Genomic DNA, 20,514 nt, shown 5'->3' with positions numbered 1-20,514 from the left:
TAATTAGAAGTTTAGAAATTTAATGAGTTGAAATGCAACATGGCACAGATGCCTTATTATACCAACTAGTTAACACAGTATTTGTTTTCTACATTAATTTTACTTGCTAATCAAAAATACTGTTTTCTCCAAATAACATCAAAATAAAATTGCTGATTGTGCAATGGCAAAACCAACAACACCATGTCTGCAACAAGGCCACTTGAATTCTTCTTTTTAATGAGCTGACAGTTTCCAGGGAAAATTTAAGATTCCATATACCTTTAAGGCAGTTCTCAAAAATTCAAGTGCAGAAGATATGCTTTCTACACAAGGCAATATATTAAGTAATACATCCTAAACATGCCCATGAGTATTTATTTATGTTGAACATCAGCGCTGACACATCTCCCTGAGTTAATAAATAAATCTGCTGCCCTGGCTAGTTGGCTCAATTGGTTAGAGCAGCGGTAGCCAACTGGTGGTCCACGGACCACTGGTGGTCCGTGACGTCTGAAAGATGGGCAACCGCTGGGTTAAAGCATGGTCCCAGGCACCAAAAAGGTTGCAGGTTCAATTCCTGGGCAGGACACATACCTAAGTTGCGGGTTCAGTCCCTGTTGGGGCACATAAGGGGAAACAACCGATCGATATTTCTCTCTCCCTTCCTCTCTCTCTAAAAGCAATAAAAACATACCCTCAGGTGAGGATAAAAATAAGCAAACAAGTAAATAAATCCACTGGGGAAAAAAAGACTATATATGATTGTATATGTTTCAGATGTCCATAGCAACTAGATGAAGATTATTAAGGAAATTTTGGGGAGAAGGCTATTTAGGACCCCTTCTATTAGAACACAGTGCTCCCCATCGGCAATCTAGGTTCAATACAAGTTAATCCTGCTTCTTCGATGGATGGAAGCTTCTCGTTGGTCTCCCTGCTTCTTTCCCCAAAAGCTCTACCAAAGAGCAGCCAATGGTCTAACTAAATTTCGTTTGATGTGAACCCCCTCATAGCCAACAAGTTTCCAGAGAGCCCCAATGCTTTTAGCATAAAACTTTATCTTTTTTGTTAATCGTCACCCAGGCATTTCTATTCCATTGATTCTATTTTAAAGAGAATGGAAGGGAGGGGGAGAGACAAAAAGAGAGAAACACTGATCTTACATTGATTGGTTGCCTCCTGCATGCAACCCAACCCGGCCAAGGATTGTGCCTGCAACTGAGGTACAGACCATGAACTGAAATAGAACCTACGAACCTTCAGTCCATGGGCCAACGCTCTAACCACTGAGCAATCGGCCAGGGTTAGCATAAAGCTTTTTCATTAAAATTTTCATAACGTGGACTACCTCTCTACTTTCAATCTCTTACCATTCCCCTAAAAACCTCAGCTGCATTTAACAAACTACTTTATTTTGGATGTTAGCTATGTAATAAAAACTATATAAAGACATTTATTTATGTCTGTTATTCAATCAGTAGAGTCCTGATTTGTATATAGTACCCTGCCAGTTAAAACAGATTAAAAATTAGGAGTAGGAGTCTCAGAGAAGGACTATTTGACCCTGCCCCAAACATCATTAGAAAACCACTGTGCCTAACCCTAACACATTCTCTTATACACCTCCTTGGTCTACACTTTCAGTTTTCCCTTTTGTTTCATCTTTGCCTTACTGACAGCTGGTCCTTCAACGTTCAGGTTAGACTCTGTTCTCAGAGCACCTATCCATCTGTATGGCTATTATAGCAGTTGTCACTCTGCAATGACTGTTTATTTCTCTACTTCCCCATCCTGAAGGCTCACACTGAGCTTTGCACCTCTGCTTCCTATAGCCCTAAGGACAATGCAGGCTGTAGATTTGCTGAATGAATGAATATCAGCACCGATGGAACTTCTCAATTATAGGGAATGGCACACATTAGGATGAGAAAGGGAAATGTGAAATTCTGGCAGGTTATTTTAGTTTAGAAAGAATCGCAGATAATTACTATTCCCTCTCCCTTTTCTTTCTGGTCTAGCTAATCCTATTTGCTCTACTGTCTATACTCAAAAATAAAGGTAAATCTAAACTTATTTTTAAGTTTTAACTTTCTTTTTAAAATTTAATTATTTTTATGTTATTGAATTTATTATAGAGACACTGGCTAATAAAACCATACAGGTTTCAAGTGTACAACTCAATAAAACATCATCTGCACACTGTATCATGTGCTTACCACCCAATGTCAAGTCTCTTTCCTTTTTTTTCCCAAAACATTTCTTATTGATTTTAGAGAGGAAAGAAGAGGGGGAGAGAGAGAGAGAAACATCAATGATGAGAGAGAACCACTGAATGGCCGCCTCCCGCACACCCTCCACTGGGGATCGAGCCCGCAACCCAGGCATGTGCCCCTGACCGAATCAAACCCGCGACCCTTCAGTCTGCAGGCCAATGCTCTATCCACCGAGCCAAACCAGCTAGGGCAAGTCTTTTTCCATCCCCATTTATCCTCCCTTTGTCCACTTCCACCTCTTCCCACCCTCCTTTCCCTCTGGCTATCATTATACTGTAGTCCGAGTCTATGTGTCATACATGTATATTTTTTGGTTAATTCCTTCACCTTTTTTCACCCAGCCCCTAAATCCCCCACCCCTCTAACAGCTGCCAGTGTGTTCTATGTAACTATGCTTCTGTTTCTATTTTGTTTGTTATTTTGTTGATTAGATTCCTTATATAAGTAAGATCGTAAGGTATGTCTTTAACTCGCTTCTTTCACTTAGCATAATTTCCACATCCATCCATGCTGTCACTAAAAGTTAAGATTTTCTTTTTTTTATAGCCAAGTAGTACTCCATGAACTTACTTTATTCATTTTTAACTTTTTCAAAAAATATGTTGTGCTTTCATGCCCTTTAATCCTTCCTTTTTATTTTCTTAAACTTTTTAAATGAAATAATACATACATATAAAAATGCATAAAATATACATATACAGTTTAAGGAATAAAGTGAATATGCATGTAACTACTTCCCAGGTCAAGAAACAAAACCGTCAACTCTTTCCCCATCCAAGACCCCACTGTCTTCCATTTTAGATACTTATTTTTTAGGAGAGAATAAAGAAAATCTCACAGAGTTTTTGGAATCAGCCCCTGGGTTCATATCCTTGCATGGTTCTGGGCCAGGGCAGATAAAGAGGCACCAAGATGCCAGGGTATATGTATATTTGTATCTGTGAGTGTGTAAGGGCATGCCCACACAGGCCAGGATACTGGTTTAAAGCAATCTTAAAAGTTCGGGTAAACGGGAACTTCCAATGGCAAACATTTAAAAACTACAAGCATGTTTCCTGGCCAGGTGGCTCAGCTGGTTAAGAGTGTCATCCCGTATACTGAAAGGTTTCAGGATGAATCCCAGTTAGGGCACAAAACTAACCCAGTCAGGGCACATATGGGAGGCAACCGATAGATGTTTCTCTCTCTCACATTGATGTTTCTCTCTCTTTCTCTCTCTCTAAAAATCAATAAGAACATATCCTTGGGTGATGAATGAATGAATAAAATAACAGTATGTTTTTACTAAGCAGACACAGTACTTTGCTGCTCCTGGCTTAACCCATACCATGATAGGAAATCATATAATTTTCAAGACACAAGTTTCAAAAGAATACAAATTTAGACCAATTACCTATATTGCTCTACCTCCACTGTGGGTAGGAAAGATGCTTTAAGTGGATACTTGGCATTATGGGGTTGCATAATCCCAGCCACCCAATAGCATCATTCCATTCAACCAGAACAGGGGTTCTCTCTGCTCACAGCAGGCATCCAACAGGGTAGCACATATATGCTCTCTGAGTGAGAAAGCAACACCTTCTCACATATAACCCCCTGGAGAGAGATGGGGAAGGGGAGGGGGAGGACTTTACACCTGCAAACTCCTAACTCTATCAGCACTAGGGCTGGGAAAAACAGCACATATTTTTTAAAAAGAAGGAAATAAAAGGTTTCCTGATAAAGCCAGTAACTTTCAAAGAAGAATCTTCTTAAGCCATTTTTTCTTAGGAGAGAGACAAGTAAGTATAATGATTCAACATCTAAGTCTTTATCTTCCTAAATATCTTATGTCAAGCCCTAATGACAGTATAAGCCAACTGCTTAAAAGGGCAGCTATCAGAATTCTTATTCTTCTTGGTAGAAAAACACTATAAGCATAAAGTACTGTCATATTAATTAAGGCATCTCAATTTCAAGGCACATTTGTCCCTGGGCCTTTGGATAATAGAACAGTGTCTCCAATGGGGCAGACATGACCTACCACCAATCCTAAGAGACTCCTGTGAGATATGACCTGGGATGCACAAGTGTTTTGCAGTATCACTGAATACCCACCTAAACATCGCCATATGTTTTCAGTTTTTTCTTTATGTCCTATTAGGGCTATGAGACAAAAATAATTAACATACATATAACTTTTGGCCCATTGTGAAAATACTAACTGCAGTCTCATGGAAAAGAAAATTGCTCTCCAGGACTAATAGAATTGCTATTTGTACTAAATTCCATGAGTTTTATGATGAGCATCTTGATTTTCTTTTTTCAATTTCCCCATCACCAAAAGTAAGCCAGCTCTGTCTGTCAAGATGCCCAGGCTATGTGGCAGCAGTGTCAAAGGCTGCCATTTGCTTCAAGGCACTGCCATCTGCGGCAGCACAACATTTTGTCTCCGGAAAATAAACACATCTGCCTTTGCCAGTGTCCTCCCACTGTGCCGCCCATCTGGAGCAGGTGAGCTGGAAGGCAAGCTTGGGCATGGGTGAGACAGGGGCGAGTAGGGGAGATAAGGCCTCAAGGGAGATGGCACATGGAGGAAGAAGGCAGTGCTGTGTCATGTCACATCCTGCTAACCACATTTGCCAAACAGCATGTGAAATTAGCCTTGTTAGTGACATTTTAATCACATGTAACAAAAGCTGGTCGTATTTAGGGGACAAGACCTAAAAAGTCAAGGTTTCACCTGGGCCATCTGTTCATAAGGTCACATGACCTCACTATACCAATATAAACAGATGATGTCTTTGTGCCAGCCACCAAAGGCAAGAGGACAATAACTCTAGTGGTCAGAATAGAAGGTTCAAAACAATAGGATTCTTCCAGGATAGGAGCACACTATACATGCCTATTAACTAGACCAAACACACTTAAATTCAGGCCAGAGTCCTGGGACAAGTCATGGTCACTTCTGGAAATAAATTATACCTGAAATTCTTTCCTACATATTCTTTCCCTTTCACTGAAAAACAAAACAAAACAAATTCAAGTCTAATTATGGTCTTGACAGCAGATCTTTAAATCGTACTATTTGGAGGGGCAGAAGAAACCATAAAAAATTATCCAATTAAATTATTTCTTTCTCCTAAGATGTTCCACTAGTTTGCCGAAGAGCTAGTGCTAACCTCCTGGAGCAGGGCTCTTTCAGCTATACTACTAGTTTTTAACCTTTGATGGGAAGGGGATAGTGAAGCTACTTTTTCAAATAAAATTATGAACGGAATCCTAATACATAAAATAGATACAAGCTGAGTTGATTTATATGAAGCAGAACTAAAGTTTTGCCACACTGGCCTTCCTTGGTGAGATTCCTGAGGCGGCTTCATTGAATAAAATTTAAAAACCACTATACGAGGCTGGATATGTTTTTCCAACTTACTATTTCTATTGTTTACTTACTAATCATTTACAAGTTTAGCCCTATAAAAAGACAAATTACTAAAGGCTCACCTAGCACTTCAGAAAAAGTGCTATGAAAATACTTTGGCCAGAGTAGCAGTAGGAAAGCCCTGAAGAATACACACAATGGAGGCCAGCATTCTGCTCTAAGCCAGCAATTTTCAACCAGTGTGCCCCAAGAGGCACACTGCGTGCCGAAAGAAGTTGTACAACATGCACTAACTAGCTATTTTGTCAGAGGCACTGACATCTTTTCCCTTAGGCTGTCAAATTAAAGAATGACAACAGTCAACACAATAATAACCACTCAGTGTGAAAGAATCAAAAATATTCTTTGAAAGGTAGTAGAACAAATGAAAAAACTCTAGTGGCCCCAATGAGCTTAAGTTGAGCTGTTGAGAGGTAGCTGAAAGGAGAAAACAGTGTACAGCCGCAATCATAGACTGAATGAAGAGTCAGCCAATTAAAAAGTTTCAGCTATACTACTAGTTTTTAACCTTTGATGGGAAGGGGATAGTGAAGCCACTTTTTCAAATAAAATTATGAACGGAATCCTAATACATAAAATAGATACAAGCTGAGTTGATCTATATGAAGCAGAACTAAAGTTTTGCCATAAAAATTCCTATTTTTATCCGATCAGCAAAAAATATATTTTTTTTGGTGTGCCACAGAATTTCAATAATTAGTTTATGTGTGCCATGAGATGAAAAAGGTTGAAAATCGCTGCTCTAAGCCTTGCCACAAACATGACATTCTCCAAGGATATTAGATTTCACTGGTTCATATCTCAGTCTCCACATATGTTAATAAAATAGAGATCTTGGTAGATAATAACAGAAAAATTTTAAGGCATTAAGATGGGCTATACCAAATATGCCACATAATTCATTTCAAGCAATAAATGGCCCCATTGCTTATCATTCTCCCTTTTATAGCCAAATAATCAAATCATGAGAATTTAAACAAGCCTCGTGTGAACTATCCCTAAAAGTCATCACAAAATTCTCAAAATAATCCTATTAAAAACCCAAACAGCAGTTCTTAAATGATGGAGTCACTTATTAAATATCTACTATTTTTCCAAGGAGGCATCATTCACTCATTCCAAATATATTATATTAAACCAATTAGAGGCCCAGCACACAATTGAAATTGCGCGAGGAAGCACCCCACGGGCTGTGGCAGGAATCAGGCCTGACTGGCGCCAAGGGCAGCCGGGACCGCGCCTGACTTCCGCCTTAGGCACCCCCTGGCCTCCTGCCTGAGTCCGCTCTGGGCCGCTGGAGCCGCTGCACCAGCTCAGGCAGCCCCTCCTGTGTCTGTCTCCTTCTTCGCTCTGGGCCTCACCTGTTCGTGCAACCTCCTCCTGTCTGGTTGTGACCCATTACGGCATCCTGGCCTAATTTGCATAGTGTCTATCTGTCTCTCTCTCTGTCTCTCTCTGTCTCTCTCTGTCTCTCTCTCTCTCTCTCTATATATATATGGTTAATTCTCAGTTCTCCTAATTTGCCACACTTGATCACCCCTTCCTTCTTAACAGATGAAAAAAGTGAAACTCAGCAAACATAATTATTCAAGATCATACAAATAGTATGAATCAGAGACGAGACTGGAATCTGGCATATTTGCCTTTAAAACCTATGCTCAAAAAAGCCTCATAAATATTCAAAATTGGGGAGTCAAACCCACAGCAAAAGCCTAATTAGCGCTTTTTCCTGCTCTTTAGGGTCTAACCAGGAACAGACCAACTTAAATGTACACATGCACTTAAATAAAAACTAAACTGAAGACTCTTTATATTTCCCTGAACCTGTGTTTTTTTATCTCTTCCTGCTGATCTCAGATCTTTAATTCTTTCATGAAGTAACATCCATTCATTAAAAACACGTTAATAAAATTCCCTTCCAGTGTATGAATGCACAATAAAACTTTCAGTGGTATATGGGAACCTAATTGGATGACATTTATTTGGCAAATTTATTGAATACCTACAATGGGTACATATCTATACCTTATCCACATAATCCTATATGGAGAGCGTGGCATTTTAATAGAACTGAACATTTTATGTTTTCCCAAATGCACAAACATTAGTTCAATAACTAATATAGAAGAGAGTATAAAAGAGTATAGTATTTGAACTTAGAATCTTACCTCTCAGTCTTTTGTGCCTTGATATATCTGGATACATAAGAGAAATATTTAACCTCTTTACTAACCAGCCTTAGTATTCTTGTAAGTAAAATGAGAATTATACTCATTTTACGGTGTCATAATAAGCATTACATAAGATCACAAATATAACTATTTAGAATAGCACTGTCCAAGAGAATGATGATAAAAATGCTCTCTATCTTCAATGTCTAATATGGTAGCCATTAGCCACATATGGTTATTGCGTACTTGAAAAGTGGCTAATGTAACTGAGGAACAAATACTTTTTTATAGAAACAAAAGTTTACCTCTCATTCAAAATTCAGGAGACCCTCACCCAGGAAGTAAATTTTAAATATTATTTAACTTTAATTGTTTTAAATATAAATAACCACATATGACTACACTGGACTGAGTAGATCTAAAACAAAGTCTAGCACATAATAGATTATCAATGTTGGTTTATTTCTATTTTCTCTAAGTATATTTTATTGATTTCAGAGAGGAAGAGAGAGGGGGAGAGAGATAGAAATATCAAAGATGAGAGAGAATTATCGATGGGCTGCCTCCTGCAGGCTCCCCCACTGGGGACTGAGCCTGCAACCCGGGCATATGCCCTTGACCGGAATCGAACCCTGGACCCTTCAGTCTGCAGGCTGACGCTCTATCCACTGAGCCAAACTGGCCAGGGCATCAGTAATTTTTTTATAGCCCTCTCTTTACTAGCAGATCAGTTCAACTAAAATAGCACAACAAAGAACCTCCCATAGGAAACTAACTTACAGCTATTAAATTGCTTCTTCAGCCAAACAACAGCAGCAACAAAAAAGCAAGTGATTTATTAATTAGATGTATATGCTATACACTATGCTAACAGCTTTGCATGATTATCCCACTAAATATTTATTTTTTTTTAAATATATTTTTATTGATTCAGAGAGGAAGGAAGAGGGAGAGATAGAAACATCAATGATGAGAGAGAATCATTGATTGGCTGCCTCCTGCACACCCCCCCACTGGGGATCGAGCCCGCAACCCGGGCATGTTCCCTTGACCGGAATCGAACCTGGGACCCTTCAGTCTGCAGGCAGACGTTCTATCCACCAAGCCAAACTGGCTAGGGCCCCACTTAATATTTATAATAATTCTATGAAGTAGTGCTATTATTTTGTAAGTAGGAAAATTAAGCTTGGCATTGGTCCAAGGACACACAGCCAGCAAGTCAGTGAGCAAACATTTAATCCCAGGCAGTCTAATTCTAGAGACTATACTTAACTACCATGCTAACCTGCCTTCCTCTTAAGGAACCAGTTTATATAAGATTATGTACTCTATGATAAATAAATGTCCTACCATAGGAAACACACACATGACTAACTGGAAATCTAACAATTTCAGCTATAGAGGCAAAGTTATGAATGTTAAATAAATCTCATGTCCTAACTGGTGTGACTGTGTAAATGTTCCAAATCTAATGACTTTGCACTTATCAGGAAGACTGAAAAACTGTCATTGCCTTTCTCCCCAGAATAAAATTACTAAACCATCCTATACAATAAAGAGGTAATGTGCAAATTGACCCTCACTCCATCACTCCGTCACAAGATGGCTGTGCCCACAGCGGAGGCGGGGTTCCCGTAATCAGCTGTAATGAGCGGTCAGCAAGGACCTGAGGCTGGTGGCGCCAGGCCAGGGCAGGGGACCTGAGGCCGTGCCCCCTGCCTGGCACCAGGCCGGGGGACCTAAAGGGGGGTGGGGACGGCTGGGTCTGGATCTCGCCCAAAGGGGGTGGGGCCGGCCGGGTCTGGGTCTTGCGTGATTTTGAGGTACATGCAGGTAGGTGGGGACTTGACTCTGGGTCCCGTGGTGCACCCCAGACTCTGACAGGAGGAAGATTTTCATATACATTTTACTAATTTTCTTTCATCACTGACACTTCTATTATAGAGAAAGGGCAAATAACAATATTAAAATATTTCCTCTAGCCGAAACCGGTTTGGCTCAGTGGATAGAGCGTCGGCCTGAGCACTGAAGGGTCCCGGGTTCGATTCCGGTCAAGGGCATGTACCTGGGTTGCGGGCACATCCCCAGTAGGAGATGTGCAGGAGGCAGCTGATCGATGTTTCTCTCTCATCGATGTTTCTAACTCTCTATCTCTCTCCCTTCCTCTCTGTAAAAAATCAATAAACTATATTTAAAAAAAAAAATATTTCCGCTAATTAATTCCCTTTTAATGTACACAAATTTCATGCACCAGGCCACTAGTAAATTCGTATTTTAGAATGACCTATTTTGATAATAGTGTGGGGAAGCAGGGATTGGACCTAGAAACGCAAAGCAGAGGTAGTCAATATTTACTAGAGCCCTATGTCACTGCCTATAAAGAATATTTGTTTGTTAAGACATCAAACATTTCTGCTAGGAGATTAACTGGATTCACTACATTTGCATGAAGCACATCACCACTCTTATCTTAATTCTAAAAGAAGCTTAATTCACTTAATGTGCAGCATTTATGAAAAAGTATTTATTGTGCCCAAAGCTGGAATTCTTATTCCAGTTCTGCCTGACAAGTCAAAGGAATATTTTACACAGAAACCCACAGCATACCCTAATGAATTTTATAGGAACTTCTGGGTAGCAAAAGAAATCAGATCTGACCCACTTTCCTTTCTCATGAAGGAGTGACTAAGAAAAGGCCATTGACCTTTCACCCAGATAAAACAAAGTATATAAAATTGTCTCCTCCTCCCAACCCGTCATGTCTCTGGCTTCTCTTTAAATTTTATGATCCTTCATATTGCACAAATCCCTCAATCAAAGCTAGCACTGAGAAAAAGTTCTATTATTGAGAAGTTCTCAATCCAGTATTATTAGGCACTAGAAAATAAACTGGTTTACAGATAATAAGTTAACTTAAACTGGTTTAATAAGTTAACTTAAAAAAAATAACATGTGTACTTGTTTAGATTTCTGTCATAACTCAGCTTAAGCAAGTGCAGATAACTGAAACCGTTAATAAAAAATATGAACAGCACCAATTTTTTAGAAACAGTACTGAAAAACCAAGGAGCTGATTAAAGCAGAACAGTCAAGTAATTATGGCACCATTAGTGTAGCTTTGCCAACACTATGTGACTTGGAGCTAGTCCCTTTGCCACTTTGTACCTTCCATTCCGTATCAGTGATAGAGAATTAACCACTATATATCTCAGTGGAATATTGAGCAGATTAAATTATTAAGCAAACTGCTTTGGGCAAAAGTCATATGAATGTTAAATATTATGATTTACAAGCATTCATTTTCCTAACACTCCTGTGGGGTTAGGAAGTTATCTAGATTTCATAGCTGAGTAAATAGGCACAAGGGGTAAGGTCACATGGTAAGGCTCCATTCACTTAGTCCCTGTGGGAAGGAAATAACATACACCTTTAGCAATCATATGAACTTTCCTGGCACATCCTGCACAAACTTTAATGCATTCAATCCCTAACTTAATGTTGCATCTTTTTTTTTTTTTAAATATATTTTATTGATTCTTTACAGAGAGGAAGGGAGAGAGATAGAGAGCTAGAAACATCGATGAGAGAGAAACATCGATCAGCTGCCTCCTGCACATCTCCCACTGGGGATGTGCCCGCAACCCAGGTACATGCCCTTGACCGGAATCAAACCCGGGACCCTTCAGTCCGCAGGCCGACGCTCTATCCACTGAGCCAAACCGGTTTCGGCAATGTTGCATCTTTTAACATGCTATTGATGGAACAAAGATAACTATGAGATAGCAACAAGGCCACAATAAGCGAGGAGAAACAATTCTGTGTGCTTTGGCAAGAACAGTCATAGAAAGACACAGACAACCTCAAGATAAAATTGCCATTATTTTCAAGATTTCATCTCCACTAACATGTGGGGATCTTCAACCACAGGAATTAAGCAACATGGTTTGCTATAAAAATACTTTGAAAATTTTAAGCCCAGTCCATGTGGCTCAATGAATTGGACATTGTCCCATACAAGAGGTTGCTGGTTCAATTCCTGGCCAGGGCACAAGCCCAGGGTGTGCCTGGGTTTTGGCTCGATCCCCAGTAGAGCGCATGTAGGAGGCAGCCAAATGATGTTTCTCTCTTTCTAAAGTCAATAAAACCGTATTTTTTTAAAAAAAGAAGAATTTTAAAAAGCTATCACAGGACTTCATGTCAGTGTGCACCATCCAAATTCCCTGGGCTATATTTACTCTCTAGGCTTTAATTAGCAACCACATAGAAAGAGGAACAAATCTAAAAAGACTAAATAATGAATGAGTAGCAATGGGAAGGGCTCAGGAAAGCCAAAAAATGGCAAAAGTACTACTCATATATAATGGAATATAAAAGAAGCACAGATTTTTCTGCTCTTATCCCAGGCTGCCTGCTATATTGCTTACCCGACTCCGAAGACAGTCAGCCAGGTTTCGGCGTGTGAAATTAGCTGCTGCTGTGGGAGACAATTCATAACCTGGTACAAGAGATAAAGTCATACTTAAAGTAAAGCAGAAGGAATAACAGTACCCCAAATCATTCCACTACTCCTTTTCTTATAGTCTACCACCCTTTGTACACTGAAGAATACATAAAGTACACAGAATAAGGAGTACAATCTTACTTCTTGTCCCTTTCCCCATCTAACAGTTGTGAAATAGCTGATTAGTGCTGACAGTAATTCTTGGATACAAAACAGAACCAAGGTGACATTTAACTATTCTATGTGAGATCAAATTAACAGCCTTGCTTAAGCTATTTATTTATCAACAGACTGTGGTTTCCTCTGTAGAAGGAAAAAAAATACAAATACATAGGTGTTAAAAAAAACAGGAAAGAGGTCTTGAGATGCCAAATTTTTTGTTGTTGTTAAAAAAATATCCTCTTTTCCATTGATTTTTAGAGAGAGTAGAAGAAAAGGGGAGAGACAGAGAGAGAGAAACATCAATGTGAGAGAGACACATTGATTGGTTGTCTCCCACACACTCTATAACCAGGGCAGGGGATCGAGCCTGCAACTGAAGTACGTGCCCTTGACTGGAATCAAACCCAGGACCCTTCAGTCTGGGGGCCAACGCTCTACCCACTGAACCAAACCAGTTAGGCAGCTCAGTGGATAAAGCATCTACCCTCGGACTGAAGGGTCCTGGGTTCGATTCCAGCATGTGATTAGATTATTCCCCACAACATTTTAAACAACGTCATATCAGGAAGATTTAGATTAAAATTTTAACAAATATTTACTGAACAGTTATGTTTCAGGGTCTATGCCAGAAGCTTTCACATATATTAATAAATTTCATCCTCACAAATCTATTAGTTCATATTAAATCATAATGGAAGCAACTCTGGACAAGCAGGAATACTTTCCAATTCTCCACCAAATCTCCTAAACACAATTAAGGATTTGACAGTTATCTTAAAGGCAGAAAAGTCTGATGCCTGACCACAGCATATAGATTTTTCTCTTTCCCTTATTTTAGCTCAGTTCTTAAACTTTAATATGCATAAGAATTACTATGTAAGGTGACATACACAAAACTATGCTTGACAGGTAATTTAAGGGTTTAAAGAGTTTAAATTTTAACCACACGTGATTTTTGTATTATTCAGACTTCAGATCCTAAAACCTATGTAACAAACAACTCTCTCAACTCTTGTTTACTGTTCCTCCCTCTCCCAGGATAGACAGTTAAGTACTGTTGTAACTACTGTAGTTCAGAAACATTATTGGCATCCTTCATCCTGCCATGTAGGCATAAAGTAGAACCACTAAAAAATAATTCTTAAAAGATTCTACTTGCTTAAACCTGACTAGTGGGGACTGAGCCTTATTCATCTTTGAATTCTCTGTTGTACTAGGCAGAATGCTTAACATAGATGAGGCCCTCAAAAATATTTATGAATTGAATACATAATGCTAAATTTGCTGCCTAAAAAACTACACGAATGGATATCTAGTCATACAATTATAGTGAAATTAAGTCCCTTCACAGCTCCACATTATACCAGTGCTGTGTATAAAGTGTTATTCAACTGTGAAGTAAGTAACTGGAAGTAAGGTTCTTTCTGCTAAAGTGTCACTATAAATGTTCCTGGATCAAAGGACTAGCGGCTAATACTATTTGATAGGGGGGCTTTCCCAGTGGATAAAAGTTTATTAGCCCCAAAGAGAACTCACGAAACATCTCACAAAAAACGTAATTATCTTCCTAGACAAAAACCTGCTGAAGAGGCAAGGCAGGACTCTTTTATGACATAGTAAAACTCCTACAATTACATAGAGCTTTAAATTTACAAAGCATTTTCATACATACTATTCACTAATATTACAATTCCATTTTAGAGATAAGGAAAATAATTATAATGCTTCCCTTTTCTGAATTTTTATAGAAAAATCTTTACAATCTGAAGAAGAGTCTAAGTAAGGTTTCAAAAATAGGAAGACTCAAATAAACCTATGACCACATTGGTCTGCTCTTGTGTAGAACTGCCAGCAGAGAAAATTCAGTTCAAAGTTAAAAACAAACCAACCAAAGCTACTTTCTAAGTGTTACCCACCATTTCGCATCTTATAAAGTTGCACATTTTTCTGAATATATTCTGCAAACTGTACAGTGTCTCCAGCCTCTCCAACACATAGGAGTAAGATTTTTTCACTCATCTTAAACATCTTGTCATGATCTGCTCAAAGAAAAACACAGTATTAGAAATTACCTTACCAGAAATTTGCTATTATAGAGCAATATATAAACATTTATCAATTACTACCTTGAATAATTTGACTAATCACTGGTTTTAGAAGACTTTAATGGGCAACTGTATTAATCACTTTCCCTCTCCATGTTACAACTACCAGCATATTTTATTGTCAATTTCAGTTGGTGACTATATATGAAAGCTGTCAAGTTAAAATATAGTTAAAAACATTTAAAGGCATTTGAAATGCAAAGAACAGAATCAATCAAAGAAACTGAAGGAATCAAGCCAAGGGCCACTATTTTTAGGCTCATGATTACAAAGCCTTAAAATGTCTCTACAAATACAAATATTAGTTATTATATTTACACACATACAAAAGCATATATGAAAAGAACTGGTACTACAATTAAAATTAGGGAGCCACCTCAAGAAAAAAATAAATCACCTTATAAATCACCTTATAAAGTAAACCGCCTCCATTTCCAAAGCAAAGAGACAATTAAAATGATTGACAAAGCAAAAATTCTAACAAATATTGCAACACTAAGCTATTTTAAAACACCTCAAAAATCCTAATACTCTAATCTTATCTAGGTGAACCAGACTCATTCTGATTAGATAAATATTCAGATAGCAATTAGTGCCTAAGGAAGAAAACTCCATATTGAGTCCGTAGCTTCAGAAAAAGCTTAAATCTGCCTATCTTAACTCTCACTTTCACTTTTCATTTTTCAAATAGTGCTGAATAATCTTCCCTGGGAGACATGTTTCCTGTTTGAAAGCTTCTAAAATGTCAAAATCCCTTAATAGGATTTAAAGAACAAAATGCTACAGTCACATACAGTATTTTACTGAAAGTGTCTGAGTTGTGGGTACCAGTAATATGGCTTAAACCTTGCAAACACACACACACACACACACACACACACACTCACACCCAGTGCTTGTAGACAATATCAAATTGCTTTGAAACTCCTAAACAAACACATTTTTCTTTTGTTACAGGCTACAGGAGATTTAAAGTTTGCAAACTTAAAAAAATAAAATTTTACCTATAGCTGTATTATCTATGCAAAGAAAAAGGACCAGAAAAGTATTAGATGCCACTGGCATCTAAGTTCTTGCTAGTAGCAAAAGTATGGTCAATTTTTATTTCCTTATTTGCTTATCAGTATTTCCTAAACTGTCTATATTTAATATGTGTCATTTTTGTAAGAAAGCATCTATAATAATAAAAGTGTAATATGCAAATCGACCGAATGACCGAACGGAACGACCATCCTGACTATCTTCCAGACGACCACGCTATGACAGGCACTGGCGCCAGGCCAGCCAAGGTGGGTGTGATTGGTTGGGGGGTCCCACCACTGCCCTGCAGAGGGAGGCCCAGGCCACCCTCTACAGGGCAATCGATGGAGGGGCTCTGTGATCGATCACCCCAAAGAGGGAGGCCCAGACCACCAGCCAGTGACGCTCTGGTGGGTGTGCAGGGCCGGCCAGCGATCGCCCCGCAGAGGGAGGCCCAGGCCAGCCAAGCAATTGCACCCCACACCTGTCGCCCACAGAGGGAGGCGAATGGTGGTGGGGGGTGGGGGTGGCAGTGCCACACAGACAGCAAGCAGTGGCAGTGGCAGGGGTGGGGCCAGCTGGTGCAGCCAGGGGAAGGAAAGCCCCGACAGGCCCTGATCACCGGCCAGGCCTAGGGACCCTACCTGAGGGGTTCCGGATTGGCCAGTTTGGCTCAGTGGTTAGAGTGTCAGCCCAAGGACCGAAGGGTCTCGGTTTCAATTCCCAGTCAAGGGCCTGTGCCTTGGTTGCAGGTTCCCTGGCCCCAGCAGGGATGAATGCAGGAGGCAACCAATTGATGTGAGACACATCGATGTTTCTCTCTCTTTCCCCTCTCCTCCCTCCCTTCCACTCTCTCTAGAAATCAATGGAAAAAATATCCCTGGGTAAGGATTAAAAAGGAAAGAACTCCTTCATGAAATGAAAGATAGGAAAAAGTCCACATGCCAATTCCAAAACATTGATTTTAGAGGGAAAGGAAGAAAGAGAGAGAGAATGATCAATGTGAGAGAAACATCGATCAGATGGAACCTATTATAGCCTGGCTATGTGCCCAGACTATGAGACCCTTCTGTGTATGGGACAATGCTCCAACCAACTGAGCCACACTGGCCAGGGCTATCACAAAAAAAATGTTATATCAGAAAAGACCATATGAAAAATTAGACACTGATTTGACTGCAATTATTTTTAAATATTTTTAAAAAACTAACTCAAATTCACTTTTCTTCCACACTGCAGTGATCTTTCTTTTCTCTGAATACCCCTAGGACTTATTCCCAAAATCATCAATTTAAAAACTAACCTAATGGGTGGTGGGCATACAGTGCAATATACAGATCTTGTAACATAGAAACCCACACCTGAAACCTATATGTTCATGTTGACCAATGTCATCCCAATAAGTTTAATAAATTTTTTTAAAAGGGAAAAAAAACCCTAACCTAATATTTACTAGTGATATCTTTTATCATACAAAATCATCTTGTATATATTTCCTTGTTTTCTTCTTTTTTAATATGTTTTCATTGATTTCAGAGAGAGAGGGAGAAGGGGCAGGGGGAAGAGAGAGATAGAAACATCAATAATGACAGAGAATCATTGATCGGCTGCCTCCTGCACATCCCCTACTGGAGATCGAGCCTACCACCTGGGCATGTGCCCAGACTGGGAACCTCTAGGTGCATGGGACAATGCTTAAACTGAGCCACTATGGCCAGGGCTATTTCCTTGTTTTCTTAATGTCTCAGACCACTCTATGGATTATATCTAATATGTTGCTTCTCTTATAACACCTAGAAGTACTGTGTATATACTAGTAAATTGGGTTAAAGCACATTCTACTTTTCAATGTGATTTAATATACATTGTAATAAAACAGAAACCTGTAGCCCTGGCTGGTTTGGCTCAGTGGATAGAGCATCAGCCTGTGGACTGAAGATTCCCGGGTTTGATTCCATTCAAGGGCATATGCCCAGGTTGTGGGCTCGATCCCCAGTAGGGGGCACGCAGGAGGCAGCCAATCAATGATTCTCTCTCATCATTGATGTTTCTCTCTCTCTCTCTCCCTCTCTGAAACCAATAAAAATATATTAAAAAACAAAACTAGAAACCTGTAAAGGTACTTAGTTATTGCTCTATTTAGACACTACTTCATGCTAACATCACTTGCATGCCAAAGGTCTTAGTAGTCAAAATAATGGATAGACTTACTCTCAAAACAAATTTACTCCCTTGGGAACAATGGTTTACAAATAGAACTTCTATAAACTAGTTATGCAATTTTATATAGTAATCTGACTTGAGGAACAATCCACAACATAGATGTTTAACAAACCACTTTCAGATCTCTCTTCTTCAGAAAGACCAAAAATCAAGCAGAGTCCCTCATGGTTCTTTCCATCACCCCAAGTGATGACAATCAAATGCCTGTCACTTACAAAAGCAGTGATGGACACTTTCTACCCTTTTTCACATACTTCAGGAAACCGCAGATTTAGTAATTTTTCATTCTTTAAACCCAAAATGAACTATTATCTGCCCTCAAAGCTTTCCCTAATCTCTAGAACCAGAAAGATCCCTTCTTACTCTGGATTACCTAAAAATAATCTCTTCTATGTCTGCTCTACCTCAGAAGTTTGATTGCACTCTTCTTATGCAGCATACATTTCTAGCTTGTGCTACGATTATTTATACACATATCTTAGTCCCTTGTTCAACTGTAACTTGTTTAAGATAAGGGCCACATCTTATTCTTCTTTGTATCCCTTAAGTACCTAGTAATGCAAAGGGCCCAAAATCTATTTCTCAAGTGAACAATAAATCACCTGAGCTAAAGTATAATACTTTTTCAAAAGTAACCTTCGCTCTAGTCAATCACGAAAACACATTCTTAGATTTCACAGATCATCAACCAAAAAAATCTTTAAACAATTACTGAGTACTGACTATGGGGAGACAGTATGTACCATACAGTAGTTATGTGCAAAACATGGAGTCAAACTGGGTAGGTTCAAACCTGGGTTCTGCCACTTTTGGTCTTAGTCAAGTTTCCGAACCTCAACAGCTTAAAACTAAAATCTGTAAAGTGACGATCTAATAGTGCTTATCTTAAAAGGTTACATGAAATTAATGGAAATCACTTAAAACAGCACCTGATACATAAGTGCTTAGTGCTATTACTACTAAGTATTTGTTATTGTGCTAAGGATTTGCACAAAACTTTTTCACTCAATCAATCCCCCCAACAAGCTTGTGATTTAACAGTTTTTTATGAGTTTGTTTCTGCCAAACTGACCACAGTTGCCAGGAAGCAGGATCTCAAATGCTCCCTGATTTAACAGATGCGGAAATCGGGGCACTGCGAAATAACTTATGCATTCACAAAGTAAATAAGTGACAGGGCTCTAGTCTCCGAGCTCCACCAACTACTTAAATATAAGAAAAACGGGACAGCCAGTGTCCTGGAAAACTGGAAAAGGAGGATCTGAGCTGAGGCACAGGAGGATACAGGCAGCGGAAGAGAAATGCCAAGTTTCTAGTCCCACAGTCTCACGCTGCCCATGATCCCACCTCATGCTGCCAGCAAACCAACCGCATTAGTAGCGACATCAGTAATTTCTGGGTCTAGGGAGCCTGGTGCTCGGCAGGTGCTTAAAGACTTAAAAACGGAATTCCCTTAGGCAACTCTCGCCTGGAGCGCTCTTAGCGAAGGCCAGAGCAGAGCACTGACCACGGAGGCCTGGGAGGAGCGAATGTTCAGGCCCTAAGCTTGTCTGCCGGTCTCCTAATTCTAAAAAGTAAGCAAGTGGTGATCAGGTCAGGCGGGGCTCCAACTCCCGGACCTCCCTGGTGTTCACCCAACACCCCACCAACTTCGCCCGGATGCCCCTACACCCAGGCCCGGCCGGGCCTCCCCTGCCTCCGCTCACCGTCCTTCATCTGGACAATACTGCTAGCGGCCACCCGGTCGGAGGCGACAAGGACGTAGTCGGGGCCCTGTATGCCGATGAGGTACTCCATGGTGGCGGGAGGCCGGGAGCTGAAGGCTCAACAGGACGCGGGACTCGCCGGCTTCTCGGCCGCACCGGTGAGACAGCACCACCGACCGCAGTTTCACTTTACGCAGGCCGCGCGACTGCCTGGGCTACCGGCGCTCTCGGATGACGTCAACTATCGCGAGAGTTTGGAAGTGGGCGTGGCGTCGGGCTAGTCAACTCTGTGCTCGCGTCCTGACCTTTGCCTTGGAGGGCTTTGCGGTGCCGGCAGGGCAGGCTTTTGCGTTACGTATGGCCAGTTTCTTTAATTATAAAATTGAGCTTAAAATTCGCTTGAAGATGAAGTCGCACACTATATGTAAAGTGCCGAGCACATGTGAATGCCAAAAAGGCGTGTGTTCCTAGATGGTTGTTGCTTGGTAAAATATCTCCCCAAGCCCCTTCCCTACAAATCAGATTGGAGAAAAATAAACTTGACAGTAGCCCTATTTACGTGTTCCACTAAAGTAAAATATGGTCGAGTTAAAGATATAAGAATAAAGACTAAAATCATAAAAGCAATGGAGGAAGAAAGAATAATTTGATAATCTTTGGAAGTGACATGTGTTTATAAGCATGACAAGGAACCCAGAAACAGGAAAAGATTGGCAATATGGCTACATAAAGTCTCTCTGATAAAAGTCCCCATATGTTAAAACATAAATATGAACTCAGAATGTGTTTCAATATATGGAATAGTTAATATCTATAACTTAGAAGGCATTCTTACAAATCAATGGGGGAAAGATAGCACAATTTTTAAGTGGCAATTCACAAAAGAAGCAACACAAATAACCAAGAAACATGAAAAGATCTGCAACCTCATTGGTAATTAGTCATAT

General features: G+C 39.8%; 1 protein-coding gene across 4 annotated transcripts in view; it reads right to left on the bottom strand.

The window, feature by feature from the left end:
- The window catches only part of PSMB2 (proteasome subunit beta 2), a 37,141-nt gene extending 17,359 nt beyond the window's left edge, over positions 1-19,782 (bottom strand). The window contains exons 1-3 of one of the 4 annotated variants that reach the window (XM_023758487.1): positions 19,568-19,782; positions 14,430-14,552; positions 12,275-12,345 (exon numbers count right to left, since the gene is read on the bottom strand). In XM_023758487.1, coding sequence (XP_023614255.1) covers positions 12,275-12,345; positions 14,430-14,552; positions 19,568-19,658 — 285 coding nt within the window. In that variant the 5' untranslated portion in view covers positions 19,659-19,782. Of the gene's footprint in view, positions 1-4,352; positions 4,401-12,274; positions 12,346-14,429; positions 14,553-19,567 lie in introns of those variants that run through there. The other 3 variants (XM_006094170.3, XM_023758488.1, XM_023758489.1) reach the window with 3 other exon arrangements.
- Positions 19,783-20,514: the final 732 nt, after the last annotated feature.

This window comes from Myotis lucifugus, unplaced genomic scaffold (assembly GCF_000147115.1).
Source record: "Myotis lucifugus unplaced genomic scaffold, Myoluc2.0 scaffold_131, whole genome shotgun sequence".
NCBI classification, from domain to species: Eukaryota; Metazoa; Chordata; class Mammalia; order Chiroptera; family Vespertilionidae; genus Myotis; species Myotis lucifugus.
The sequence above is the reverse complement of the archived record's forward strand: the minus strand, read 5'-3'. Positions and strand labels throughout refer to the sequence as shown.